This window comes from Gekko japonicus, unplaced genomic scaffold (genome assembly GCF_001447785.1).
Source record: "Gekko japonicus isolate JY-2015 unplaced genomic scaffold, Gekko_japonicus_V1.1 scaffold1291, whole genome shotgun sequence".
Lineage (NCBI taxonomy): Eukaryota > Metazoa > Chordata > Lepidosauria > Squamata > Gekkonidae > Gekko > Gekko japonicus.
Genome location: NW_015172043.1, coordinates 240,199 through 262,458, shown reverse-complemented (window position 1 = coordinate 262,458; position 22,260 = coordinate 240,199). Strand labels below are relative to the sequence as shown.

The 22,260-nt window shown below is 42.5% G+C and overlaps 2 protein-coding genes and 1 non-coding gene across 3 annotated transcripts in view; all 3 read left to right on the top strand.

The window, feature by feature from the left end:
• The first annotated feature begins 13,659 nt into the window (after window positions 1-13,659).
• On the top strand, window positions 13,660-13,732 carry TRNAR-CCU. Its single transcript has one exon. It is a non-coding gene; the product is annotated as a tRNA-Arg (tRNA).
• Window positions 13,733-14,624: 892 nt separating this feature from the next.
• On the top strand, window positions 14,625-17,165 carry LOC107118372 (chromosome unknown open reading frame, human C7orf55). Its single transcript, XM_015420691.1, has 2 exons — window positions 14,625-14,794; window positions 16,917-17,165. The coding sequence occupies exons 1-2, from the start codon at window positions 14,657-14,659 to the stop codon at window positions 17,118-17,120; spliced, it is 342 nt and encodes a 113-aa protein (XP_015276177.1). The 5' UTR covers window positions 14,625-14,656; the 3' UTR covers window positions 17,121-17,165.
• Window positions 17,166-21,638: 4,473 nt separating this feature from the next.
• LOC107118371 (putative RNA-binding protein Luc7-like 2) overlaps window positions 21,639-22,260 on the top strand; it is a 29,957-nt gene continuing 29,335 nt past the window's right edge. Inside the window, exon 1 of the mRNA XM_015420688.1 lies at window positions 21,639-21,775. Within this exon, the coding sequence (XP_015276174.1) occupies window positions 21,715-21,775 (61 nt within the window). The 5' untranslated portion in view covers window positions 21,639-21,714. The remainder of the gene's footprint in view (window positions 21,776-22,260) is intronic.

The following is a 22,260-nucleotide window of genomic DNA, read 5'->3' as shown; positions in this document are numbered from 1 at the left end:
CATTTCCTTTAAACAGGAGTTGGGACATGTAAAGCTAAATTCCAAGAGCCTAGTAGCTCAAAAGATTGGGTAACAGTTACAGTGGAGATTGAATCAAGGTTCTCACTTTCCCATTCATCAAACATGAACTCTTCATTACATTGCTTGGATACATATCTTAAAATCTCTGTCAGAATTAGTCAAAGCAATTTTTTTGCTATTAAGCATTACACTTCCTCAATTTAAGAGCAGCAAATTAGTTTTCTGCAAACACCCACAGCAAGATTTCAGTTAAAGTCAACTATTAAAGTCAAGCTTACTACTATTGTAAATGAATTAACTATGAGAATTGTAAGAATGCAACTTAGCAATCACAATAAAGGATATTAAACTTTGAAGCTTGGTATATATTTGCAAAATTTAAATCCAGATTTCTTTAACAGAATAATATTTAATAAGAATCTATTATATCTTAAAAACAAACCTAAGTTGCATTCTGCTTAAGATCAATCTTGAATGGGTAGTTACGTACTCAGCATAATGCTGAATATTGCTGTGTCTGAAATATCCAATGTAAGCATGTGCTGGTGAAAGACGCTCAGTGTTACAGAGGAAGATGCCTCTTCATGATAGTGATTTTGTGTTCTGGTTGCAATGGACATCTTGAATAAGACTGCCCTATCTTCAGTCAAGAAAGGGTTTGAACTTCCATGTAGAAAGGAGAAGCACCATTAGCAGGTGTGCTGTCATGCTGCCGTTTGTTGGAGGAAATGTCAGAGCTATGGCCTTAATCTGAGTTTTAAGGACTTTAATCCATTTGTAAAAAAAATTCGCATTCTCTATGTTCTGTTCAGTTTCATTTAGTAGAAAGTTGCCTTCAGAGCTGATATTCTGTATGTGTGGAGGTGGTAGGAAAATGTTATGATATAGAACTAGTGCTATAGCTTATACATTACCATTTTCCTTTTTCAAACCTCCAGAGCTTTATAGTTTTTAAATGATGTGTTTGGGGCTTCTCAGGACCCTACTGTTCAATATTGCCTTTAATATCTCCAGCCGACCTTTGGTAGTTCAAGGAATTTTAGAGCAGCTTTGAAACTTAGTTAAGGAACCAGCTCACCCTACCCCTGTTCCAGAACTTGGAGATGCAAAGTCCATGTTTAGGCCATAAAATCCTTTCACCTAAACAAATTCTATGTTTTCCTTTGTCATAGCAGAAAATCAGGGCTCTCTGATTTAGTTTTATCTTATAATAAATATGGCATTGCAGAGCAATTCTTGTCTAAGAGAGACAGTCTTTCTGAAACTTTAAAAAGAAATGCATACTGCAGTCTGTTAATCATTCTAATGCCATCAACATAGTTTACATATAACTGTGTACTGTACACTTCATTTTATATCCATATTATTCAGCACTGAAGCTTTTTCATAAAGATAAGTGCATGGTCTTGACTGTCCAGTATAAAAAATAAATTGGAAAAACTAGCAAGTTCATAACAAATTTTAATCACAGTTATAGCATTCAAATTTTATTGAGGGCTGCCTGGCTTTCACTATTAGAAGAAAGATCTTGTAATCTACCCTCTTACCACTCTATAAAGCCTTAGATGAATTGTAGGCAGTAAAATAAACTTTGCATACAGATGGCTTCATGCCCTAATATTATGTATACTCTTCCCTTCCAACATAATGTCTGCCCTAACAAACACAGCTTTTTTAATATGTATGCTACAGAAATATATTTCCAACATGGATATTAAATTCTAGTTAAAGAATAAACACTCTGACTAGTGCAAAGCTAATATCATGAGAGACTTCATGTCATAGGAAAGAACCTGCAATCTGATAGTCTTAGTTGGGAGAACATTTTATACAACAGCATAATGAAACATGCATACTCAAAATATGTAACTAGCGAAATTTCCCTCTACTGCTGTCATCAAATGGCATTTAATGAATCTGGAATTGAATTAATACCTCACCTGTATCACAAGAAATCTGTTAAAGAATCTTTTTCTAGGCAGATGCAACCTGGTTTAGGATTCTCACATTTTTCTGCCTCTTCTCCTGCCCTTCAGTGTTGGACTTAAAGGATTTGAAAATCCCCCCCCCAAAAAAAAACCCCTCTGAACTCCCTGATGTAGAAATTGGTGTGGTTTCTTTGCATACATTATCAGTGTTGAGAGCACATTAATTTAGAAGTATTTGGACTGTTAGCTAGGAAAAAATCAGTTCCATTAACCTTACTTAAAATAAGCTTCACTTCTTAAAAATCTGCTGAGCAGTATTATATTATTAGCATTATGAACTATCTTCACTATTTTACCATACGGTACCAGGAGACTATATTTCACAGTTCAAAGCCTAATGCCAGTGTTTTCTACGTTCCAAGCTATAGGTGGGCATCTTTATGGAGCAAAAGGTCTTCTTTCCAGCATACATAAAAAGATGCTTCCCTTGCTAAGAGGATTTAATCACATGAGAGCTTCCAAGTTTCAAGACCAGCTCTTCTTCTATAGTATTACTCCTCCCAGAGAATAGAATCATCTGCAGTTGCTTCGTTTTATTGATGGAGGGATCAGCCTTTAGTACCTGGCTGGCTATACGCTTGAAAATACAACAAACAAAACAGACACTGTGATGTGCTGGCTGAAACATTCAGTAAATCTTTGCATGTTAAAACATTGTATAACATTGTTATTGATTAATTCTTTATGATATTGCAAGGAATATTATAAAGAATTGCAATATTATAAAGAATTAATCAATAACAATGTTATACAATGTTTTAACATGCAAAGATTTACTAAATGTTTCAGCTATCACATCACAGTGTCTGGTTTTTTGTTGCATTTTCTGTAAGGTTAACTGATCCCTCGTGTTTGTCTTTTTTGGCTATACACTTGAACACAAGAGGCTATAAATGCTCTAAAATAAATATATAGAATGAGAAATAGGGGGATTTCCAATGGGGCTAGTTTACTACTTGGGACATTCTGAAAGAGAACCCAAATCACCATTGTATTGTCCTCCTCCATGTAACAAAATTAGTGGTGCTATAAACCATACTTACCAAACACATCTTTAGCACTAATTCAGTTCTGTATACAATTTGGTTCCACACACGTGCTTACCTTGCTGCTAAGTACCTGTTTCTAAAACTCTAGGGGAAAGCCTGTGACTTCATATGGAGAGTAGACCCCTAAAACATCTTCCGTGCGATACATACTCTCCATGCAACAGACGTATATAGCTTCTCCCTGTGAGAGAGGCCAGAGCAGCCAGACATGGCTACTTAATAAGTGACTGGTGCCAACTACTTTTGGTTTTGCTTTTTAGGAAGATGTGTTCTACTGATGTGAAGGGATACTGAATTTTTAAAGAAATCTTTTCCTCCTCTCTCGAATCTGAACACAATATTTGAATTAACTTTTTTGTAATAATCTCAGGACCTGAAAGATTGTAGCATAGTGTGTCTTAAATGATGTACTGTACCAGCCATGAATTTTGTAAATACCCCTGTCACCCCCTCCTTTTGTATTTTTTTTAAGTATGTGAGGCTCTTTACGGGAAGAACTGGTGCCTGCTTACTGTCCATCAAAAACTGGAGTAGGAAATATGGAAAAGCTGCTTCCACAAAAGCCTGCTCCAGTTTTAAATGTGCATAAGGGCCTGTTCTGTTTTAAAGATGCAATTTAACTGGAAAGAAAAATAACTTCCCCCTCCTAGCACATTTTATCATAGTTTGGACCAGAAGGATAAAATAGTGAACAGGGAATATTTGTGTCAGAATCTCATTGTTCTAGTTCCTCTATATGACAGAATGGTTTTACTTCCCTGGCCTTCCTCTGGGACCATAAATTTCTCTATGCTAGTTTCACTTGCCAAACAGGGTGCAGAATGTGTTTGTTTTGTTTTGGCAACAGACTTCCTCTGAGAATCCACCTGTACCTAGCTAGGAGATACCTGATCTGATGTGGGAGCCTTGTTCAACTTGAGTATAGATGTACCTGTCCTTAATTTGAGGCAGGATCTTCATGAGTGTTTTTCTTTTGTATGTGTCATGTGTCTGTGCTGTATTAAATAAAGAGGAATGTACATATTAGCTTGCCTGGTCTTTACGCAAATAGTTTTAGTGCTGTGGGCTGATCTCACATGTTGTGCAGAAGATCCTGCTTTGATCTCAGGGACATCCAGCTTCAGTCCAGACTTAATTAATGCTGCCATTTAAGAACATAAAGTTCCCTCTGGCTTACTGAATATGTAACAAACCAGCCCTGTGTCTGCATGTTCTCACATGCATGTTGCTTGTTTGCCTGCGTGTAAAAACATGTTTCTGTTCCATTGCCGCGACCCCAAGATATGAAACCCAGCCTACCACATAACCAATGCCTTGGGGAACCCTGGCTAGGCTGCCTCTGAGCAAGTACAAAGGGCAAAGCTTATGATTACTTTAACTTTCCCTGTGAATTCATGTCCTTAGTGCCTAAGAGCAGTCATCAGTGTTAGGATATGAGTCACAGTCTGCTTTCTTGTTACTAAAGATTAAACTAAAGCACATACATGGAGAATAGTGGTCAGGCCTAGCAGTTCTAAGGGAAGCAAAACGAACAGGAGTCTAGCTAAGTTACAATACAAGATAGTTACCTTAGATGGAGCAAACACATCCCCAAGCTCCCTGCTGCCCCTTTGCAGAGGAGTCTAGGTCCCAGCATAGATCACATGATCTGGGCAAACTACGTGAATCAAGAACAAAGGAAAATTCCACCTTTTCAACCTGCCTGCTTGGGTGACCCCCCCCCCAATCCAGAGTTAGGACCCCTGCCCCTCATGGAAGACTCCCAGTGAGGTCATCTGGCTCACAGCCCTCGACCAGCATTAATCTCCTCTGTTTGGCATTTAATTTAAATGGGCTATCTCCAGGGGAACTCAATCCCTGCCATCTGACTCTGCATTTACTACACCACCTCAAGTGAAAATAATTGCCATGGCTTCAGAGTCCCCAATCATAGCAAATATAACCAGCGGTCAGCCTCATCAAGCACCCTTAACTCCATTAATTGCTAGCCAGCTGTGCCTTAGAAGTGACATATGACAGAAAATGTGAGAAATAGGATGAGAGAATGTTAGAAATACGAAGGGCAGGAAAAATTGAAACATTCAGGGGAAATTTTTGGAGCCATCAAGTTTTTAAAACTGAAAACTGGGAACTTTGGAGGACTGTTGAAAAGAAACTCCTATGAAATATTTTCTCTCTTAGAATGAGTAGCATGCTTCTTAAGGCAAGAGTTTTCACCTCCAGTTTGAGAGCCAGGGGAAAATAATCTGTGGAGAAAGCAGCCAGACATGCATATGGATCAGGAGAAACAAACTATTTTCTGTCTTGGGAACCTTATCTTTGCTTGTGCTCAAGTGCTAGTTTGTGCATGTACCTTTACATTCTTAAAGAAAAGATTAAGCAAAAAAGAGGAAACAAATCATAACTCGATTGAAATGGGTTGGTGTTGTTAGCTGTGCAGCCAATACTAATGAATTAGAGCCGCTTCAATAATAGAGTTTACCCTAAATCCACTCCACTCTCACCCCTTGGCACATTGACTCCAATGTAACTCTCAGAATAGCACATTCATGAATATTCATGCCCAGGATCAGGCTGTCTAATTCCATATTTGAATAGCGACAATTAGTAAAACAAGCACAAATAGAGTTGCCAGGCAAAATGTACTGCAAGATATCCTGAAGGAAAAGTACAAGAATGGGTGGAGGACATTAATACCAGTTGTAATAGATTTGCCACAAGATTCTACTTTTGCTTTTTTTTTTTTAAAGCAAATCTGTCAATTAAGCACCTTGGTCCCAATGGTTTTCCCCAACCATTGATAAAACTTAACCAGTAAAGTAACCTGTAGGCCTTAAAGCCTTACTCAGACCTCAACCAATGTTCTAAACTGAACTATAGTAATACACAGCTTTGCTCATATTACTTCCTGGCATGTTAACTAAACAAAATGTAAGTTCATATACCATAGAAAAATGGCTTTCAGGCTGTGTTTGTCTCCCTGCAAATGGGCACACTGGTTGCCTCTATGTTCATTTGGGAATCTGAAGTGCCACTATTGTTTCTTCGAATCTCCATCCTCTTACCATACCTAAGGGTGTTGGAAATACACAGGTAACACAGAAGCCAAATAAAGAAGGGTTGCTATGCAGTACTCCCGCATCAAGATGACATTTTTACTGGGCTTTAAATGCTTGATGTTACTGCCAAGCCAAAAAGAAGGATAAGGTCCTCAAAGATGACCTAACAGGTATGAAAGAATAATTAATTGTATATGGAATATGTGGTTCAAGATAACAGAACACATTGAAACAATGATAGATTACAAAGGAGTAAAATGACCAAAGCATCTTTGCAAGTGCAGTGCAGGCTATCCACTTATAAAATGACCAATACAAAATAACAGCTGGTATAGACTAATGAGCTTTCCACAACTGAACATATACAAACTGTAAATTATGAGAGATAGAACAAGATGAGATCCTGGATACACACTCGCTTTGATGATCTCACAATATCTTTATCAGATTACTTGAAGAATATATAGACCATACTGAGACATTCCTAAATTGAAAGATGCAGTATCCTTATGGTAATTCATGAAGATAAAGATAACAGTGAAAATCCGAATAGATTCAGGTGGGTAGCCATGTTGGTCTGAAGCAACAGAGCAAAGTTTGAGTCCAGTGGCACCTTTAAGACCAACAAAGTTTAATTCTGGCTATAAGCTTTTATGTGCATGAACACTTTCTCAGATATATAAAAGCAAAAGTCAAAATAGTACTGGATCGAAAAGGACTATCTTCATAACAATTGGAAATATCAATATATTACCAAAAAAACCAACCACTCTGGTTTTATTGTAATAATCAGCTATAAAGACATTAAATTCCTATAACCTGAAAATACAGAAGTATTCAGCTGTAACTCGGATATGAAAATGTAGACATGAGTTGCTTCTTCCAACTGTGAATATAGTCATAGTAAAAGGTAAAGGTTCCCTTGCTCGAAAGCCAGTTGAGTCCGACTCTAGGGTTGCGGTGCTCATCTCCGTTTCAAAGCCGAAGAGCCAGCGCTGTCCGAAGACGGTCATCTGGCCGGTATGACTAAACACCAAGGCGCATGGAACGCTGTTACCTTCCCACCGAAGTGGTACCTATTTATCTACTTGCAATTTCTTGCTTTCGAACTGCTAGGTTGGCAGGAGCTGGAACTAGAGACGGGAGCTCACTCCGTCATGCGGCACACTCGGGTCTCGAACTGCTGAACTACTGACCTTCCACAGCCTACAGTTCAGTGTCTTAACCACAGAGCAAAAAAGTAAAACTACCGCGTCTATCTAACCCCTTAATCTTGTAGCCCAAAATTTAACAAGAGGCCTAAAAATTTTTTTGCCGTTTTAATTTTTACCAGTCATCTATGGTTTAAAGGCCCAAGGGTACAAGTGACAGTCTTGCTTCTGTTGCAGTGCACTGAGAACACTGTACCTTTCTCTTCAAAATATAGATGGCTTGAAATTCAATGGCTACAAACCTATCCTCTCGTGGAGATAATGCTAACAAGAAAAAACTGTCTTCTGTACAGTCTGTCGAAAGCAGAGACAAGCTGCTTCTACATGGTTACAGTTCTCAGTGTAGCTGCACTGAGAACTGTAAAATGTACAGGCGTCAAATGCACAGGCATTAACAGTGGCAACCGTTTCTGCTACACTGTTCTTGCCTCAATTCCCCCATTGCCACAATTTCTCTCTCCAGCCACTATTGGTACACTTTATGGTTGCCAACTCCAGATCAGGAAACTCCAGGAGATTTGGGGGTGGTGACCGGGGAAGGGTGAATTTGGGGATGGGATAATGCTAATCAGGAATGTGATGCCATACAGTGTGCCCTCTAAAGCTGCATTTCCTGCAGGGGAACTGATCTTTAAAATCTAAAATCAGTTGTAATTCCAGGAGAATTCTAAATCCCACCCTGAGGTTGGCAAGCCTATTTCTTTCTTTTCTTTTTTTTTATTTGTGTGTGTGTGTGTGTGTGTGTGTTAGTACACCTGGATGTCATGGTGACCTCTGGTGACTGACCCTTACTGGAGGCCTGGAGGATATTCAGAGAGGTGGCTGAATAGACCCTGCCCCTGCCTCCAGCCTCTGGTATTTAAAAGAGGTCTCCTATCCAAGTACTTGCCAGAGTCGCCCCTGCTTAGCTTCCGAGATCTGACAAGATTGGGCTTTCCTGGGCTGTCCAGGTAGGGGGTGAAAAGTACGCAGACGGAGAGTGATTTCAGCAAAGCGTACTTTACAGAGGTCATTTCGGGGGGGATCGCAGTTCCCCCGGGTGAGGTATGGGGCGGGGCACATGACAAAGCCCCGCCCCCTGCTTCCGGCTGCCCCAATTCCGGCCCTCATTCAGCCAGGAGGAGGCAGGAGAAGAGGGAGGGTAAGTTGCTTCCTCCCTGCCTCTCCCCACCCCTGCCTGCCTGGGGCCAGGGAGGGCCTTCGCGGGGCTTCCTTGCACTCCCGCCGGCCTTGCAGGCCCACCGCCGGGCGCCTCATGGGGCTTGGCAGTGGAGCTGCAAGGCCGGCAGTGGCGGCCGTGACCGTTGGGGGTGGGGTGTGTGGCCTTATGACACACTTCTGGTGATGTCAGGGGGTGTGGCCTTATGACACACTTCCGGTGATGGCAGGGGGTGTGGCCTTATGACACACTTCCGGTGATGTCAGGGGGTGTGGCATATGCTAATGAGTTATGCTAATGAGTTCCCCTAGCTCTTTTTCTACGAAACGACCCCTGTACACAACAAAAGACAACAACTACTGGCCGGCTGGCCAACTATATACACACCTGGGGACACACCCCTAGGTCCCGTTGGTGGGTTTAAATCTCCCGCCACGGTCCTATTGGTTCCCAAGTGGAGAGGCTAGGAACCTAGTCCCCATTGTTCCTACAGAGTCAAGCTCGGGGGTATTCGCTGGCCCCTGGTGGCGGTCAGCAGACATAACAGCCTGTATTCTTCCATGTGGGACTGCACAGAAGCTATGAATATGAAAATGGGGTTGCACATAACCAGTGTTCCCTCTAAGATGAGTCAGTGTGAGCTAGCTCACAGTTTTTTAGCCTTCAGCTCACAGATTTTTATCTTGGATCAGGAAGGATGGCTCCAGAGCAAACTAATTTATGCAGCGGCCAAATCACTTGCTCACAACGTTGATGCCAGTAGCTCACAAAGTAGAATTTTTGCTCACAAGACTCCATAGCTTAGAGGGAGTGTTGCACGTAACTGTTGTTTTTCGAGTGGCCTTCTGTGCAGGTGCATATCCCTCCTTTCCATTGCTATATAACATGGGCTTCACTGGGCTTCTCTACTGAGACTGACTTCTTCCAGCAGTGAAGGGAGAATTGAGGGGACAGTGCTTGCTCCTCCTCCATCAGGTGATCCTTTGGGCGGGAAAGGCAATGCTGTAGATGGCGGAGAGGAGGAGCACTCTTGGACTCTAGAAACTTCTTTATAATGCTTGCTAGCTCCTCTCTGTGGCTGACTTGTGGAAGCACAGTCCCCACCTATGCCTGCACAGAAGACCACTTGATGAACAATGGTTACAGGTAAGTGCAACCCCATTTTACTGTATGTATGATCCTACTATATCCTGTTATGTCCTGTCATGCTTTGTTTTGACTGTTTCAGATTTCTGCTTTACTAATCCTATTGCATTGCTTATTGGATGTCTCATCCTGTTGATTTTATTGATATACACTGTTTAATGTGACAAAGGTGTACTATTTATAACATAAATAAAATTTTCAAAATCATGAACTGTTTTTTACTTTATTAATTCTCTGCTTCCTTTCATTTGATATTTGGATGGCATGGTTATTTGTGTTATGACAAAGCCAAGGTTAATGTGGATTTTAAAAACCATTATATTAGACATGCTATTTTGAAAATATGGAATAAATACAAACCTAGGTTGTATCCAAAAACACTTTTGTGGCTTTCTACACAAGAAGCATTTTATAGATGAGAAATGATAACTAAGCATAAATGGCTAACATATCGTGACATATTAGATTTCTCTCAATGGGATTGTAAAATGAAATTAAGAGAAGATTTGGAAACAGAAGGATACACTTGCCAATTTTTAATGCACAATTATCAAAAAGATACGAAATCTCATGGTTTTGAACAATCTAAAACTGAATTTGAAACAGAATTATGTACAAATGACGAACATGTTATTGCTAAACGTATAAACTCTTGTTGAAATTTGAGACAGAGTATGAGTGAGTGAAAGAATCTATGATAAAATGGGCTAAAAACCTTGGATACAATATACAAATAGAACAATGAGAAAATAATGTGGATGAAAGGTCTTAAATTTATACTAAGCTCTAGTCTTAAAGAGAATTTTTAAAAATGATGTATTGATGGTATATGTCACCAGATAAATTAGCAAAAATATATTACAATATTTTGGATGTGTGTTGAAAATGTTAACAAAATGAAGGGACATTCTATCATTTATGTTGAATGTGTAACAAAGCCAAAAGGGGTGTGGGGGTACAAATACATTAAGAAGAAGATTCTAAAGACTAATTAATGTTCAAATGAAACCTAAGGTGGACAAACAGAAAAAAGTCATGGAATTTTATTTCCATGTATGACAATGGCAGCAAGATTATTATTCACACAAAAATGGAAACGTTCAACATTACCCACAACAGAGGAATGGTCGGTGAATATGATTGACCTTGCAGAGATGGCGAACCTACTTTGATCAGAAAAAAGACATTCTCTACATTTATTGTTAACTGAAAACCCCTTATAGACTTTTTGCACGAAACAGAAAAAAATGAACTGCCGATTTGCGGATCTGATGATTGGGGAGTGGGATTAGATAATAGAAAGGGGGGAGCTTCTTCCCCATTTGTTATTATAGAGTGATAAGTTTGTAATTGTAATTGTAAAATTCAGACTTAAACTGAAGAAAATTGGGAAAACCACTAGGCCATTCAGGTTTGACCTAGATCGCATCCCTGATGAATATACAGTAGAGGTGAAGAATAGATTCAAGGGTCTGGATTTGATAGATAGAGTGCCTGAAGAAATATGGACAGAGGTTTGTGACATTGTACAGGAGGCAGCAATCACCACCATCCCAAAGAAAAAGAAATGCAAGAAAGCAAAGTGGCTGTCTGATGAGGCTTTACAAATAGCAGAAGAAAGAAGGAAAGCGAAAGGCAAAGGCGAAAAGGAAAGATTTACCCAACTGAACGCAGATTTCCAGAGAACAGCAAGGAGAGATAAGGAGGCCTTCCTGAATGAACAGTGCAAAGTAATAGAAGAAAACAATAGAATGGGAAGGACTAGAGATCTCTTCAAGAAAATTGGAGAAATCAAGGGAGCGTTCCATGCAAAGCTGGCCATGATAAAGGACAAAAACGGTAGGGACCTAACAGAAGCAGAAGAGATTAGGAAAAGATGGCAAGAATACACAGAAGAACTATACAAGAAAGACCTCGATGTCCTTGACAACCACGACGGTATAATCACTGACCTCGAGCCAGACATCCTGGAATGTGAAGTTAAATGGGCCTTAGAAAGCATTACTAACAACAAAGCTAGTGGAGGTGATGGTATTCCAGCTGAGCTATTCAAAGTCTTAGAAGATGATGCTGTTAAAGTTCTGCACTCCATTTGCCAGCAAATTTGGAAAACGCAACAGTGGCCACAGGATTGGAAAAGGTCAGTATACATTCCAATCCCAAAGAAGGGCAATGCCAAGGAATGTTCAAACTATCGCACAATTGCACTCATATCACACGCTAGCAAGGTCATGCTCAAGATCCTACAAGCTAGGCTTCAACAGTACGTGGATAGAGAACTACCAGAAGTACAAGCTGGGTTTCGAAGAGGTAGAGGAACTAGAGATCAAATTGCCAACATTCGCTGGATTATGGAGAAAGCAAGAGAGTACCAGAAAAATATCTACTTCTGCTTCATTGACTATGCTAAAGCTTTTGACTGTGTGGATCACAACAAACTATGGCAGGTCCTTAAAGAGATGGGAGTACCAGACCACCTCACATGTCTCTTGAGAAACCTGTATAAGGGCCAAGAAGCGACAGTTAGAACCGGATATGGAACAACTGATTGGTTCAGCATAGGAAAAGGAGTACGACAAGGATGTATATTGTCGCCTTGCTTATTTAATATATATGCAGAGTACATCATGCGAAATGCTGGCCTGGATGAATCACAAGCGGGAATTAAGATTGCTGGGGAAAAGATCAACAACCTCAGATATGCAGACGATACCACTCTAATGGCAGAAAGTGAAGAGGACCTAAAGAGCCTCTTGCTCAGGGTAAAAGAGGAGAGCGCAAAAGTGGGCTTGAAGCTCAACATCAAAAAAACTAAGATCATGGCATCCGGCCCCATCACTCCTTGGCAAATAGAAGGGGAAGTCGTGGAAGTAGTGACAGACTTCACGTTCCTGGGATCCCAGATCACCGCAGACTGTGACAGCAGCCATGAAATTAAAAGATTTCCTTGGGAGGAAAGTGATGGCGAACCTAAACAGCATGATAAAAAGTAGAGACATCACCCTGCCAACAAAAGTCCGCATGGTCAAAGCAATGGTATTCCCAGTAGTCATGTATGGCTGTGAGAGTTGGACTATAAGGAAGGCCGAGCGCCGAAGAATAGATTCTTTTGAACTATGGTGCTGGAGGAGACTCTTGAGAGTCCCTTGGACTGCAAGAAGAACAAATCAGTCAATCCTCAAAGAAATCAACCCTGACTGTTCCCTGGAAGGCCAGATAATGAAACTGAAGCTCAAATACTTTGGCCACCAAATGAGAAGGGAGCACTCACTGGAGAAGACCCTGATGCTGGGAAAGAACTGAAGGTCAAAGAAGACAGGGACGGCAAAGGATGAGATGGTTAGACAGTGTCATAGATGCAACGAACATGAAATTGAGCCGACTTCAGAGGACGGCGGAAGACAGGAGGGCCTGGCGGGAGCTGGTCCATGGGGTAGCGAAGAGTCAGACTCGACTGTGCAACTGAACAACAACAAAAGTTTGTAATTTTACTTGTATTTGTCATAGAGAAAATCAGAATCCACTTCTTTATATTTATTTTTTATTTTTCCTTTAGCTTTGTATTTCTATTTCCTTTTTCAATACTTTTTGTTATTTTTCATCTTTCAGTTTTACAAAAATTCGCAATAAAACTATTTTAAAAAATTATCTGCTTCCTTTCCACATTCATCAGGAGTTTAAGGCACCCAGATTCCTATTTAAAAATGAGAATCGTCAAGTGACCAACATAACTTTTGGGGGAGAAGCAGGATTGTTCCAAAGTTCCGCACCCGCAACGAAAAGTAGCACTTCAGGTGACCTTTTGTTATCAATTGTTTCACACTAATTCAAATTACTTTTACAGCTAAGAACTCGAAACATAACTCTTTTTATGTTTCCCTACATCTGTCAAGATTATTTCAAGCTAGCTCCTATTTTACGAAATGGCATAGGAATGGTGACATACAGAATAAAGTGAAATCAGCTGCAAAAGGATGTGACGACAGTCACTACAAGAATGTAATCAAAAGCTGCTTTATTGTGTCAGCCCCAGTGGCCTAATGGATAAGGCATTGGCCTCCTAAGCCAGGGATTGTGGGTTCGAGTCCCATCTGGGGTGAGCTTTTCCCCCCCTCACATTTTAATATATTTTTTATTTCATTTTTATATATTTTAAGGCCGCAAACAATAATTACGCTTTTTCTCCGTTATAAGTGTTAGAAATCCAACCAATGCATGTGCACTGTCGAGTAATCAAGTCTGCACTCTCGTCCATGTTGCATTCGTTTGCGTAAAATGTGAGCACCACTTGATCGGAATCCAGCTTTTCAGAGGATGCACTCTACACAGAGGATGCACTGTGCCGTATAATAATTCCGCTGGGCTAGCCGTGTCAGTCTGTTGCTTGCAGCAAAAATAACTGCCGGCGGCCTGAAAGACTAACATTTTATTCCAGTGTATAAAGGACTATGCAGAAACCTTACATAAAGGAGGAATGGAATTTACTGTTCATTACACAGAATTCATTGCTCGTTTGTTTACATTAATTATGCAGCTTTCGCTCCAAAAATCGGCCTCCAAAGCAGCTCACATGGATTGAAAGGCCATGAAAATCACAATATTTCTTTCCTTGGCGAAGGTTATTGCCTCCGCAGCCAGTTGTTTCCTGCTTTTTCTGTGATACTCTCATCGAAGCCAGCGGGAAGAAGGAGCCTATTAAGTGGCTTGGATCCATACCCCGTAGAGGGGTGTCGTCCAATCTGCTATATACTGATTTTGCTGATAAGTATACTGAGGGGGAAAGACACTCCGAGCTGTCAAACAAAGACAAACATCGCCTTCCCAAAGCAAAAGAGCGCCCGTGGCGCCTCCGGAGCGACGCTTCGCGGAGATCCACGGGTCGGTGTTTGAGAGGCGCAGGGACTTCTTCAGTTGGATTGCTCTGGCCTCCTTAACCATCCTTGTGGGGCAGAGGAGGGGCTTCCTCTCCAAGGGCCGACGGGACACCCTTATTGGCTGAGAACGTGAGACTCCCAGGGTGAAGATGGCGGCGTTGGGGTTGCCGCTGCGGACTTTCCGTTCCCTCGTGCGTGAGCTTCGTTATACGAAAGGGGAGGCTGGTCGTTCGTACCGAGACATGGCGGCTTATCAGTACTTGAAGGAGGCCTTCCGCGCTCATCGGGTATATTGATGTGGGGGTGGGGGAAGAGGTTGCAGATATTTGGGGACTCGCTCCTGCAACGTCTCACTTTTTTCCTTTTAAATCTCAACCGCCTTAGTAGCTCTGCCTCTGCGCCCCTTGCCCCACGCTCGGCATGCTACGTTTTTAGGACTAGCCAAATGAGGGTGCTCTAAACATTTAAGTCCAAGATTTGGGGACATTTCTTGCTTTCGTTAGACGCATCTCATGTTATGGCTAGGCGACGGCCAAAGTGTGAAACTTACACGAGTCAAATAGAGATATTATTATCGTTCATTTGTAGAAGGCCACCGTGTTTCTTCCCCCAAATTTACATAAGAAACTCACAATTTGGGCTCCTCCAGGACGCTGAAACTGCTCTCATTTCTGTATATACAGCGTCTGCATCATGGGGATACAAAAACGTGTTTTCACTGACATCTTCACAGCTGTAGGAGCTGAATTTCCCTAAAGCAGCCTGCTTCTTAAGCCTAAATAGACAAAGAACAACTCTTTCTTCAGGTAATGCATTATATAGCATGATCCCAGATGCTACCAATTTCAGTGGAGTGTAAGTAGGTGTGAATAGGATTGTAACTTTAGGACTTAAATAAGATGGGTTTCGAAGAGGTAGAAGAACTAGAGATCAAATTGCCAACATTTGCTGGATTATGGAGAAAGCAAGAGAGTACCAGAAAAAGATCTACTTTTGCTTCATTGACTACGCTAAAGCCTTTGATTGTGTGGATCACAACAAACTATGGCAAGTCCTTAAAGAGATTGGAGTACCAGACCACCTCACATGTCTCTTGAGAAACCTGTATAAAGGTCAAGAAGCGACAGTTAGAACCAGATATGGAACAACTGATTGGTTTAGCATAGGAAAAGGAGTACGGCAAGGATGTATATTGTCACCTTGCTTATTTAATTTATATGCAGACTACATCATGCAAAATGCCGGCCTGGATAAATCACAAGCCAGAATTAAGATTGCTGGGAAAAACATCAACAGCCTCAGATACGCAGACGATACCACTCTAATGGCAGAAAGTGAAGAGGACCTAAAGAGCCTCTTGCTTATGTTGAAAGGAGAGTGCAAAGGTTAGCTTGAAACTCAACATCAAAAAAACTAAGATCATGGCATCCAGCCCCATCACTCATTGGTAAATAGAAGGAGAAGTCGTGGAAGTAGTAACAGACTTCATGTTCCTGGGATCTAAGATCACTGCAGATGGTGACTGCAGCCATGAAATTAAAAGATGCCTGCTCCTTGGGAGGAAAGCGATGGCGAACCTAAACAGCATGCTAAAAAGTAGAGACATCACCCTGCCAACAAAAGTCCATATGGTCAAAGCAATGGTATTCCCAGTAGTACTGTATGACTGAGAGAGTTGGACTATAAGGAAGGCCGAGCGCCGAAGAATAGATTCTTTTGAATTATGGTGCTGGAGAAGACTCTTGAGAGTCCCCTGGACTGCAAGGAGATCAGATCAGTCAATCCTAAAAGAAATCAACCCTGACTGTTCCGTGGAAGGCCAGATAATGAAACTGAAGCTCAAATACTTTGGCCACCAAATGAGAAGGGACCTCTCACTGGAGAAGACCCTGATGCTGGGAAAGATTGAAGGTCAAAGAAGAAGGGGATGGCAAAGGATGAGATGGTTAGACAGTGTTATTGAGGCAACGAACATGAAATTAAGCAAACTCCAGAGCAGGACGGAAGACAGGAGGGCCTGGCGTGATGTGGTCCATGAGGTTGCGAAGAGTTGGACTCGACTGTGCGACTGAACAACAACAACAACAGTATTTTATTTCTATGTGTTGGATGTTGTTTTTAATAGTATTATCTGTCTGAACCCTTGAGAGAGTGGCTTAGAAAGCTGAAGTACACTTTGCTCTCTTCCATATTCTAATATCCAGAGCTAAATAGCTATTTCCCATGTCTGTTCTAGCTCCCTCCACCCACTGTAAAAAGTTCTAGTTAAGTTCTGGCATTATGTTACATATATAGTATGTATCCATGCTAGTGAAGCAGTATGTTAAAAGTTACTTAGCTTTTTGAGTGGAATTCTAGTGTGTGTTTGTTCCAAGTTCCTTGTGTTTATTTACCTTTCTTTCTCTCCAGGTAACCAGTGAAAAGTTATGCAGGGCTCAACATGATCTGCATTTCCAGGCTGCCACCTATCTCTGTCTTTTGCATAGTGTTCGGAAGCACTTAGCGCTGCATCAGGAATATCATGGCAGTGGAGAGCGCTCACCAGAGGAAGTAGCTGGGCTAGTGGGCCTTAAGCTACCTCACCAACCTGGAGGGAAAGGGTGGGAGTCATAAATATGAAATCATTTGCTAATCTTTAAGGAACTTTATTTAAATAAAAATTCTTTTATTTAATGGCAGTGGTTGGTTGAGTTGATCATATGGTTCAAATATGGGTAGAGCAATTGGCTGCACGTTCTTCTCACTGGGTTACTCATTCAGTGTTCACATCCATCCTGTAGCGACTGGACAAACTTAGAAGTATATGTAAATGAGTGGTTGCCTTGCTAACCAGGATCTTCTTAAACGGCATGAGGATCAAATACTCTGTCTTGAAAACTTGTGCTGTCACAGATTACAAATGTTAAAAGTTTTCTAAAAGGAAAGATGTCTAAAAGAAAGCATGGTGGAAAGTGCTGTCAAGTCACAGCTGACTTATGGTGTCCCCATAGAGCAGGAGTGTCAAACATGCGGTCTGTGGGCCATATCAGGCCCTCGGAGGGCCCCAGTCCAGCCTGCAAAGCCCTGCATGTTTCTTACTTCCTTTTCCAGTTCTCTTGCTGCTGCGATGTCACAGCGTACTTTACCAGTCTCTCTCAATCGCACAGGAGAGATAGATGGCAAGCCTTTCCTGTGTGATTGAGAGAGTCTGGTAAAGCACTGGCTGAGGCTCCTCCCCTTCCTTCTCCCAGGGGGAGGGAGGGAACAGCCAGAGCTTGCTTCCTGGCCAGGCTGCAGGAAATAAAGGGGAGCTTTTCTTCCCTTCCACTAGCTGGGGCTCCTCCTTCCAGGAAGGAAGGGAGGGAGGGATGGAATGAGGGAGAGCTTGCTTTTCTGGGCTGCCTCAATCACACGGGAGAAATACCAACCAACAAAGTTTTATTCAAGGTATGAGCTTTTGTGTGCTTTGCTACAGTGTGCTTGTGTTTCGTTGGGCACTTTATGCCAGGGCTCTCCTGGGTGCAACTGGGTTCCCTCCCCCTTTTCACTGTATTCATGCCCTCATGATCCAGTCTTTCTCAGTACGAAAGCAATGTGAACTATTTTAGAGGAGGAATAACAATAAGCCAGTGAGGTGGATTAGGCTGTCCAGACCAAGTTCACCCAGCACATTTCCTTTGTAGGAAGTTGTAGTTATTTCTCTGCGGAAGACTGTTTTGTAGACAAACACATGGCCCTCAGTCTGTGTCAGGATGCCTTCTCATGTTCTTGACCAGCACATGAAGCAACTTATATACAAAAGGCTGCAATGCCCAGCCATTTTATGTTTTTCCCTGGGTCCCAGGCTAGGAACACTGAGCATGAGATTTCTGTAATGGATGTCAGTAAATCAAAAGTAGGTTTGTAGCTTACAGATACACACCTGAACAGCATACTCAAGATTGCTACAGCACAGGCATTTTGCTGCATTAATTCAGAGCAGAGGTGTCAGTTATCAGACACTGCTAAATAGACAGAATATTGCAAAAGTGCTAGTGTTTTAAGCATCTTTTATTTAAAGTTTAAAAAAATCTTTAATTATGTTTGTCTCTGTGTCTTTTATAAAGTTTATATCTCTGCTACCTGGCATTACATTTTATGACACACATAGCCCAGCCCAACAAGGTCTCATTTATGTCAGATACGGCCCTCATAACAAATTACTTTGACACCCCTGCCATAGGGTTTTCGATGCAAGAGACTTAAGATGTGGTTTGCTATTGTCTGCCTCCATGTCATGACTCTGGTATTCCTTGGAGGTCTCACATCCAAATACTAGACAGGGCTGACCTGGCTTAGCTTCTGAGATCTGACAAGATCGGCCTAGCCTGGGCTATCCGGATCATGGCAAAAGAAAGCATATCTCAATTTTAATTTTACTGAATATAAGTCATGTCCCTCCCTGTTCCAAGGAGCTTGGGGTGGTGGCATATGTGGTCTTTCCATCCTTATTTTGCTCTCATGGTACTTTCCTAAGACAGTGATTGCCCCTGGGTCACCAGTGAGTTCTGTGGCTGAATGGGGATTTAACACTAAAAGAAAGGGGAAAATACCCAACCAAAAAAGGCAGGGTAAACAAAAAAGGTTGAGATCATGAAGAAACAAAAAAAGTAGCCTGGACTAACAAATTTGCAGCTGAAGTATTTGTAGGCTACAGTTTACTATTGTAGATGCATGGAGTGAATTCTCTATCAGGATAAAATGTATAATACATGGTGTTCATTTGTCAGACAGAGTTAAAAGTTTGGGTGTATCCTTGGATGCAGTTCTGCCCTTGGAAGAGTGTGTTGTTAACGATATTTAGAAAACCTTTTATCACTGGACCTTCATTTGTAGGTTCTTCCCATTTAGTCTGAGCTGATCTAATGATATTGATCCATGATTCTGTAATCTCTAGGCTGGAATACTGTACTGCACTTTTATGTGAGGCTGCCCTTAAAGTTCTTACAGAAATGTCAATTAGTACAAATTGCAGGTACACATCTATGATGAGTGCAGGTGCTTATTCCACCAACTACAGAACAGCTTTATCGCTTGCCTGTTTTCAATGGAACTCAAGATGCTGGTTCTTCCTTATAAAGGGCTTTATGACCTGGAATTCATATACATAAAGAGTTGCTTTCCTACAAACTAAGGTCCTCTGTGCAACTGCTCTTTATAGCAGCACAGCAGGAAGTATGGACCTCTTCTGCTAGGTCTTAGTTTTTTTCAATCTTCATGGCATAGCTCTCTGTAGAAGTCCTGTAAAGCACCTTCTGTTCCTAGATTTTTGAATATTTGCAACAAAATCCTCTTTCACTGGTCTTTAGCACACTAGTTTTATGGCCAAGGTTTGTGACACCCCCCCTTTTTTTGCTGTCAAGTAACAGCTGATTTATGGTGACCCTCTGCAGGTTTTCAAGGCAAAAAACATTCAGTGGTGGTTTGCCATTGCCTGCCTCTGTGGCACAACCCCAGTATTCCTTGGTGATCTCCCATCCAAATACTAGGGCCGACCCTGCTTAGCTTCCAACATCTGACAAGATGGAAATGTGGTTACAAGTATTGTTAGGTGGTGGTGGTTTGATTTCATATTTTATTTTTAAATGTATGTTTTACTCTTTTGTGAGCATGTTTCCAACACAGCCAAGAATCAGCATATACATTTTGAAAATATATAAAATATAGATGCAGTCTAAAAGCACATGAAATGCAAGAGGCATAATCTGTGACACACTTTTCAGTTTTGCACAAGCAAGCCACAGGCTACACCTTCATAGCATTTAACTGCAAGGGGTAGCTGTAGTAGTCTGCCCTAGCAAAATAAAACAAAAGTCCAGTGGCATCTTAAAGACTAACATTAATGAGTAAAATCTCTATTGTTCTGATACATCTTCTATCTTTTCCCCTTATATTGAGAATACTGAAGAAACTCATGGTGTAATTTACACCAAACTATGGCCCCCAACCTTCCCCATATTTCCCAGTAGGATTTACACTTCATATATCTGAAGAATGAGCTGAAACTCCTGAACACCCATACTGAAATAAATAGTTGGTCTTAAGGTGTCCCTTGACTAGGGTTGCCAGCCTCCAGGTGGGGCCTGGGGATCTCCTGCTTTTACAACTGCTCTCCAGCTGACAGAGATCAGCTCCCCAGGAGAAAGTGGCTGCTTTGACAAGTGGCTCTATGACATTGTACTATGCTGAGGCTCCCCCCTTCCCCAAACCCCGCCCTCTCCTGGCTCCACCCCCAAAGTCTCCAGGTATTTTCCAACCCAGACCTGGCAACCCTACGTACGTGGTATTTAATTCTCACTGTTCACACGGTAATGTTTGTCCCTAAATGTATACGGTTTCTGAGGTTTCACTCAAAGCATGTGATGAAAAGCACTCTAGACTGCAAAAGCTTATGATACAATAAATCGTTTAGACCGTAAAGTCCAACGGGCCTATTTTTTCTTTCTTTTTTTGCTACAGCAGAATAACAGGGTAGTCCCGTCACAAAACCAAACAAAAGAGAAACCCGAATAATTGATAGTTCCACCTTTGATGCCAAGCTTTATCCCCACTCCCACTATGGCGACACTTTGGGCACGGAATGAGCCTTGTCGCCTTCCATAAAAACGAACTGGCTTCGCTAGGCGCGGGGCGGGGATATTCTTAATAACTTAATCGATGGTGAGCCAGTGACGCTTGGCCGATTCAAAGGAGAAAAGTCACAGAAAAAGGCTGGCGGCTGCGTCTCCAATCAGCTCTAGCGCCGGTCCGAGGGGCCGACGATTTCTCAAGGCCAATCAGCGAGGACGCTTTACATCACAGACGCAGCAAGCTCGGCTTGGCCAATCAATGGGATACTAGTCGCCAAGGGAGGCGGGAGAATGGCGCGTGCGCGCGGATGTCCGTTACCGCCTGGCGGCGCGCGCGCCTAGTGAGGCAGGCGTGAAGGGGGCGAGCATACGGGGACCCGCCGTCCTCAGACACAGACTGGCACGAGGCGGTCACTCGCCTTCCCTTTCAGCAAGAACAGAGGCTGAAGGCGTCGCTGTAACCACTACGGCGCGAAAGAGAGACAGAGGGCGCGCGCGATTCCGCCTGAGCTTGTCCCTGAGAGAAGCGACCGCCGCGTCGGGCTCGACACCTTCTAGGCCGCTGTGGGCGGGGCTTACAGGGACCAGGCCGGCCCTCCCGGGCCCCGCGCGCTTTCAGGATGTCGGCACAGGCCCAAATGCGCGCGATGCTGGACCAGCTCATGGGCACCTCCCGGGACGGTAAGAAGTACTGCCTGCTCGTCAGGCCCGAAGAAGGCGGAGGAGAGCCGGTGTAGGGGAGAGGGGCAAGAAAGGCCTGGTGCGGTGATTGGCAGGACCTGCGTAGCGTCTTTTCCTCCTCCCCTATAGGGGCGGGGTGAGAGGCCGGCGTCCCGGTGCCGCCGCTGTGAATCGCTAAAAAGTGGTTGTCGGGGGGGGGGGGGGCGTGCGAGAACAGACGCCAGCGGCCTCCCTTGAGGGAGGGGCTAGCTGTGTCTTCCGCTGTATTGAAGAATGGGTAGTTCTGTCGTCCGCTACGTGCGCGACATTGAGGTGACACTGTCTCAACCAGGGGATCGACTGGACCAGGCTCTAGTTAACATCGAAACACGAAATTGCCCCATCCGTAGTTCATCTCGGCTCAGTGAAACAGCAGTTTGCCTTATTGTAACGGGAGGAGGCGTAAATCGGTTTGATTCGGCCACAATTCCAAACGGATGAAGTGT

Bases quoted from the DNA above. Each gene is read 5' to 3' on its own strand.
- LOC107118372 (XM_015420691.1), top strand. From the start codon at position 14,657: ATGGCGGCGTTGGGGTTGCCGCTGCGGACTTTCCGTTCCCTCGTGCGT. The intron at 14,795-16,916 runs GTATATTGATGT...CTTTCTCTCCAG, and splicing joins AGGCCTTCCGCGCTCATCGG to GTAACCAGTGAAAAGTTATG.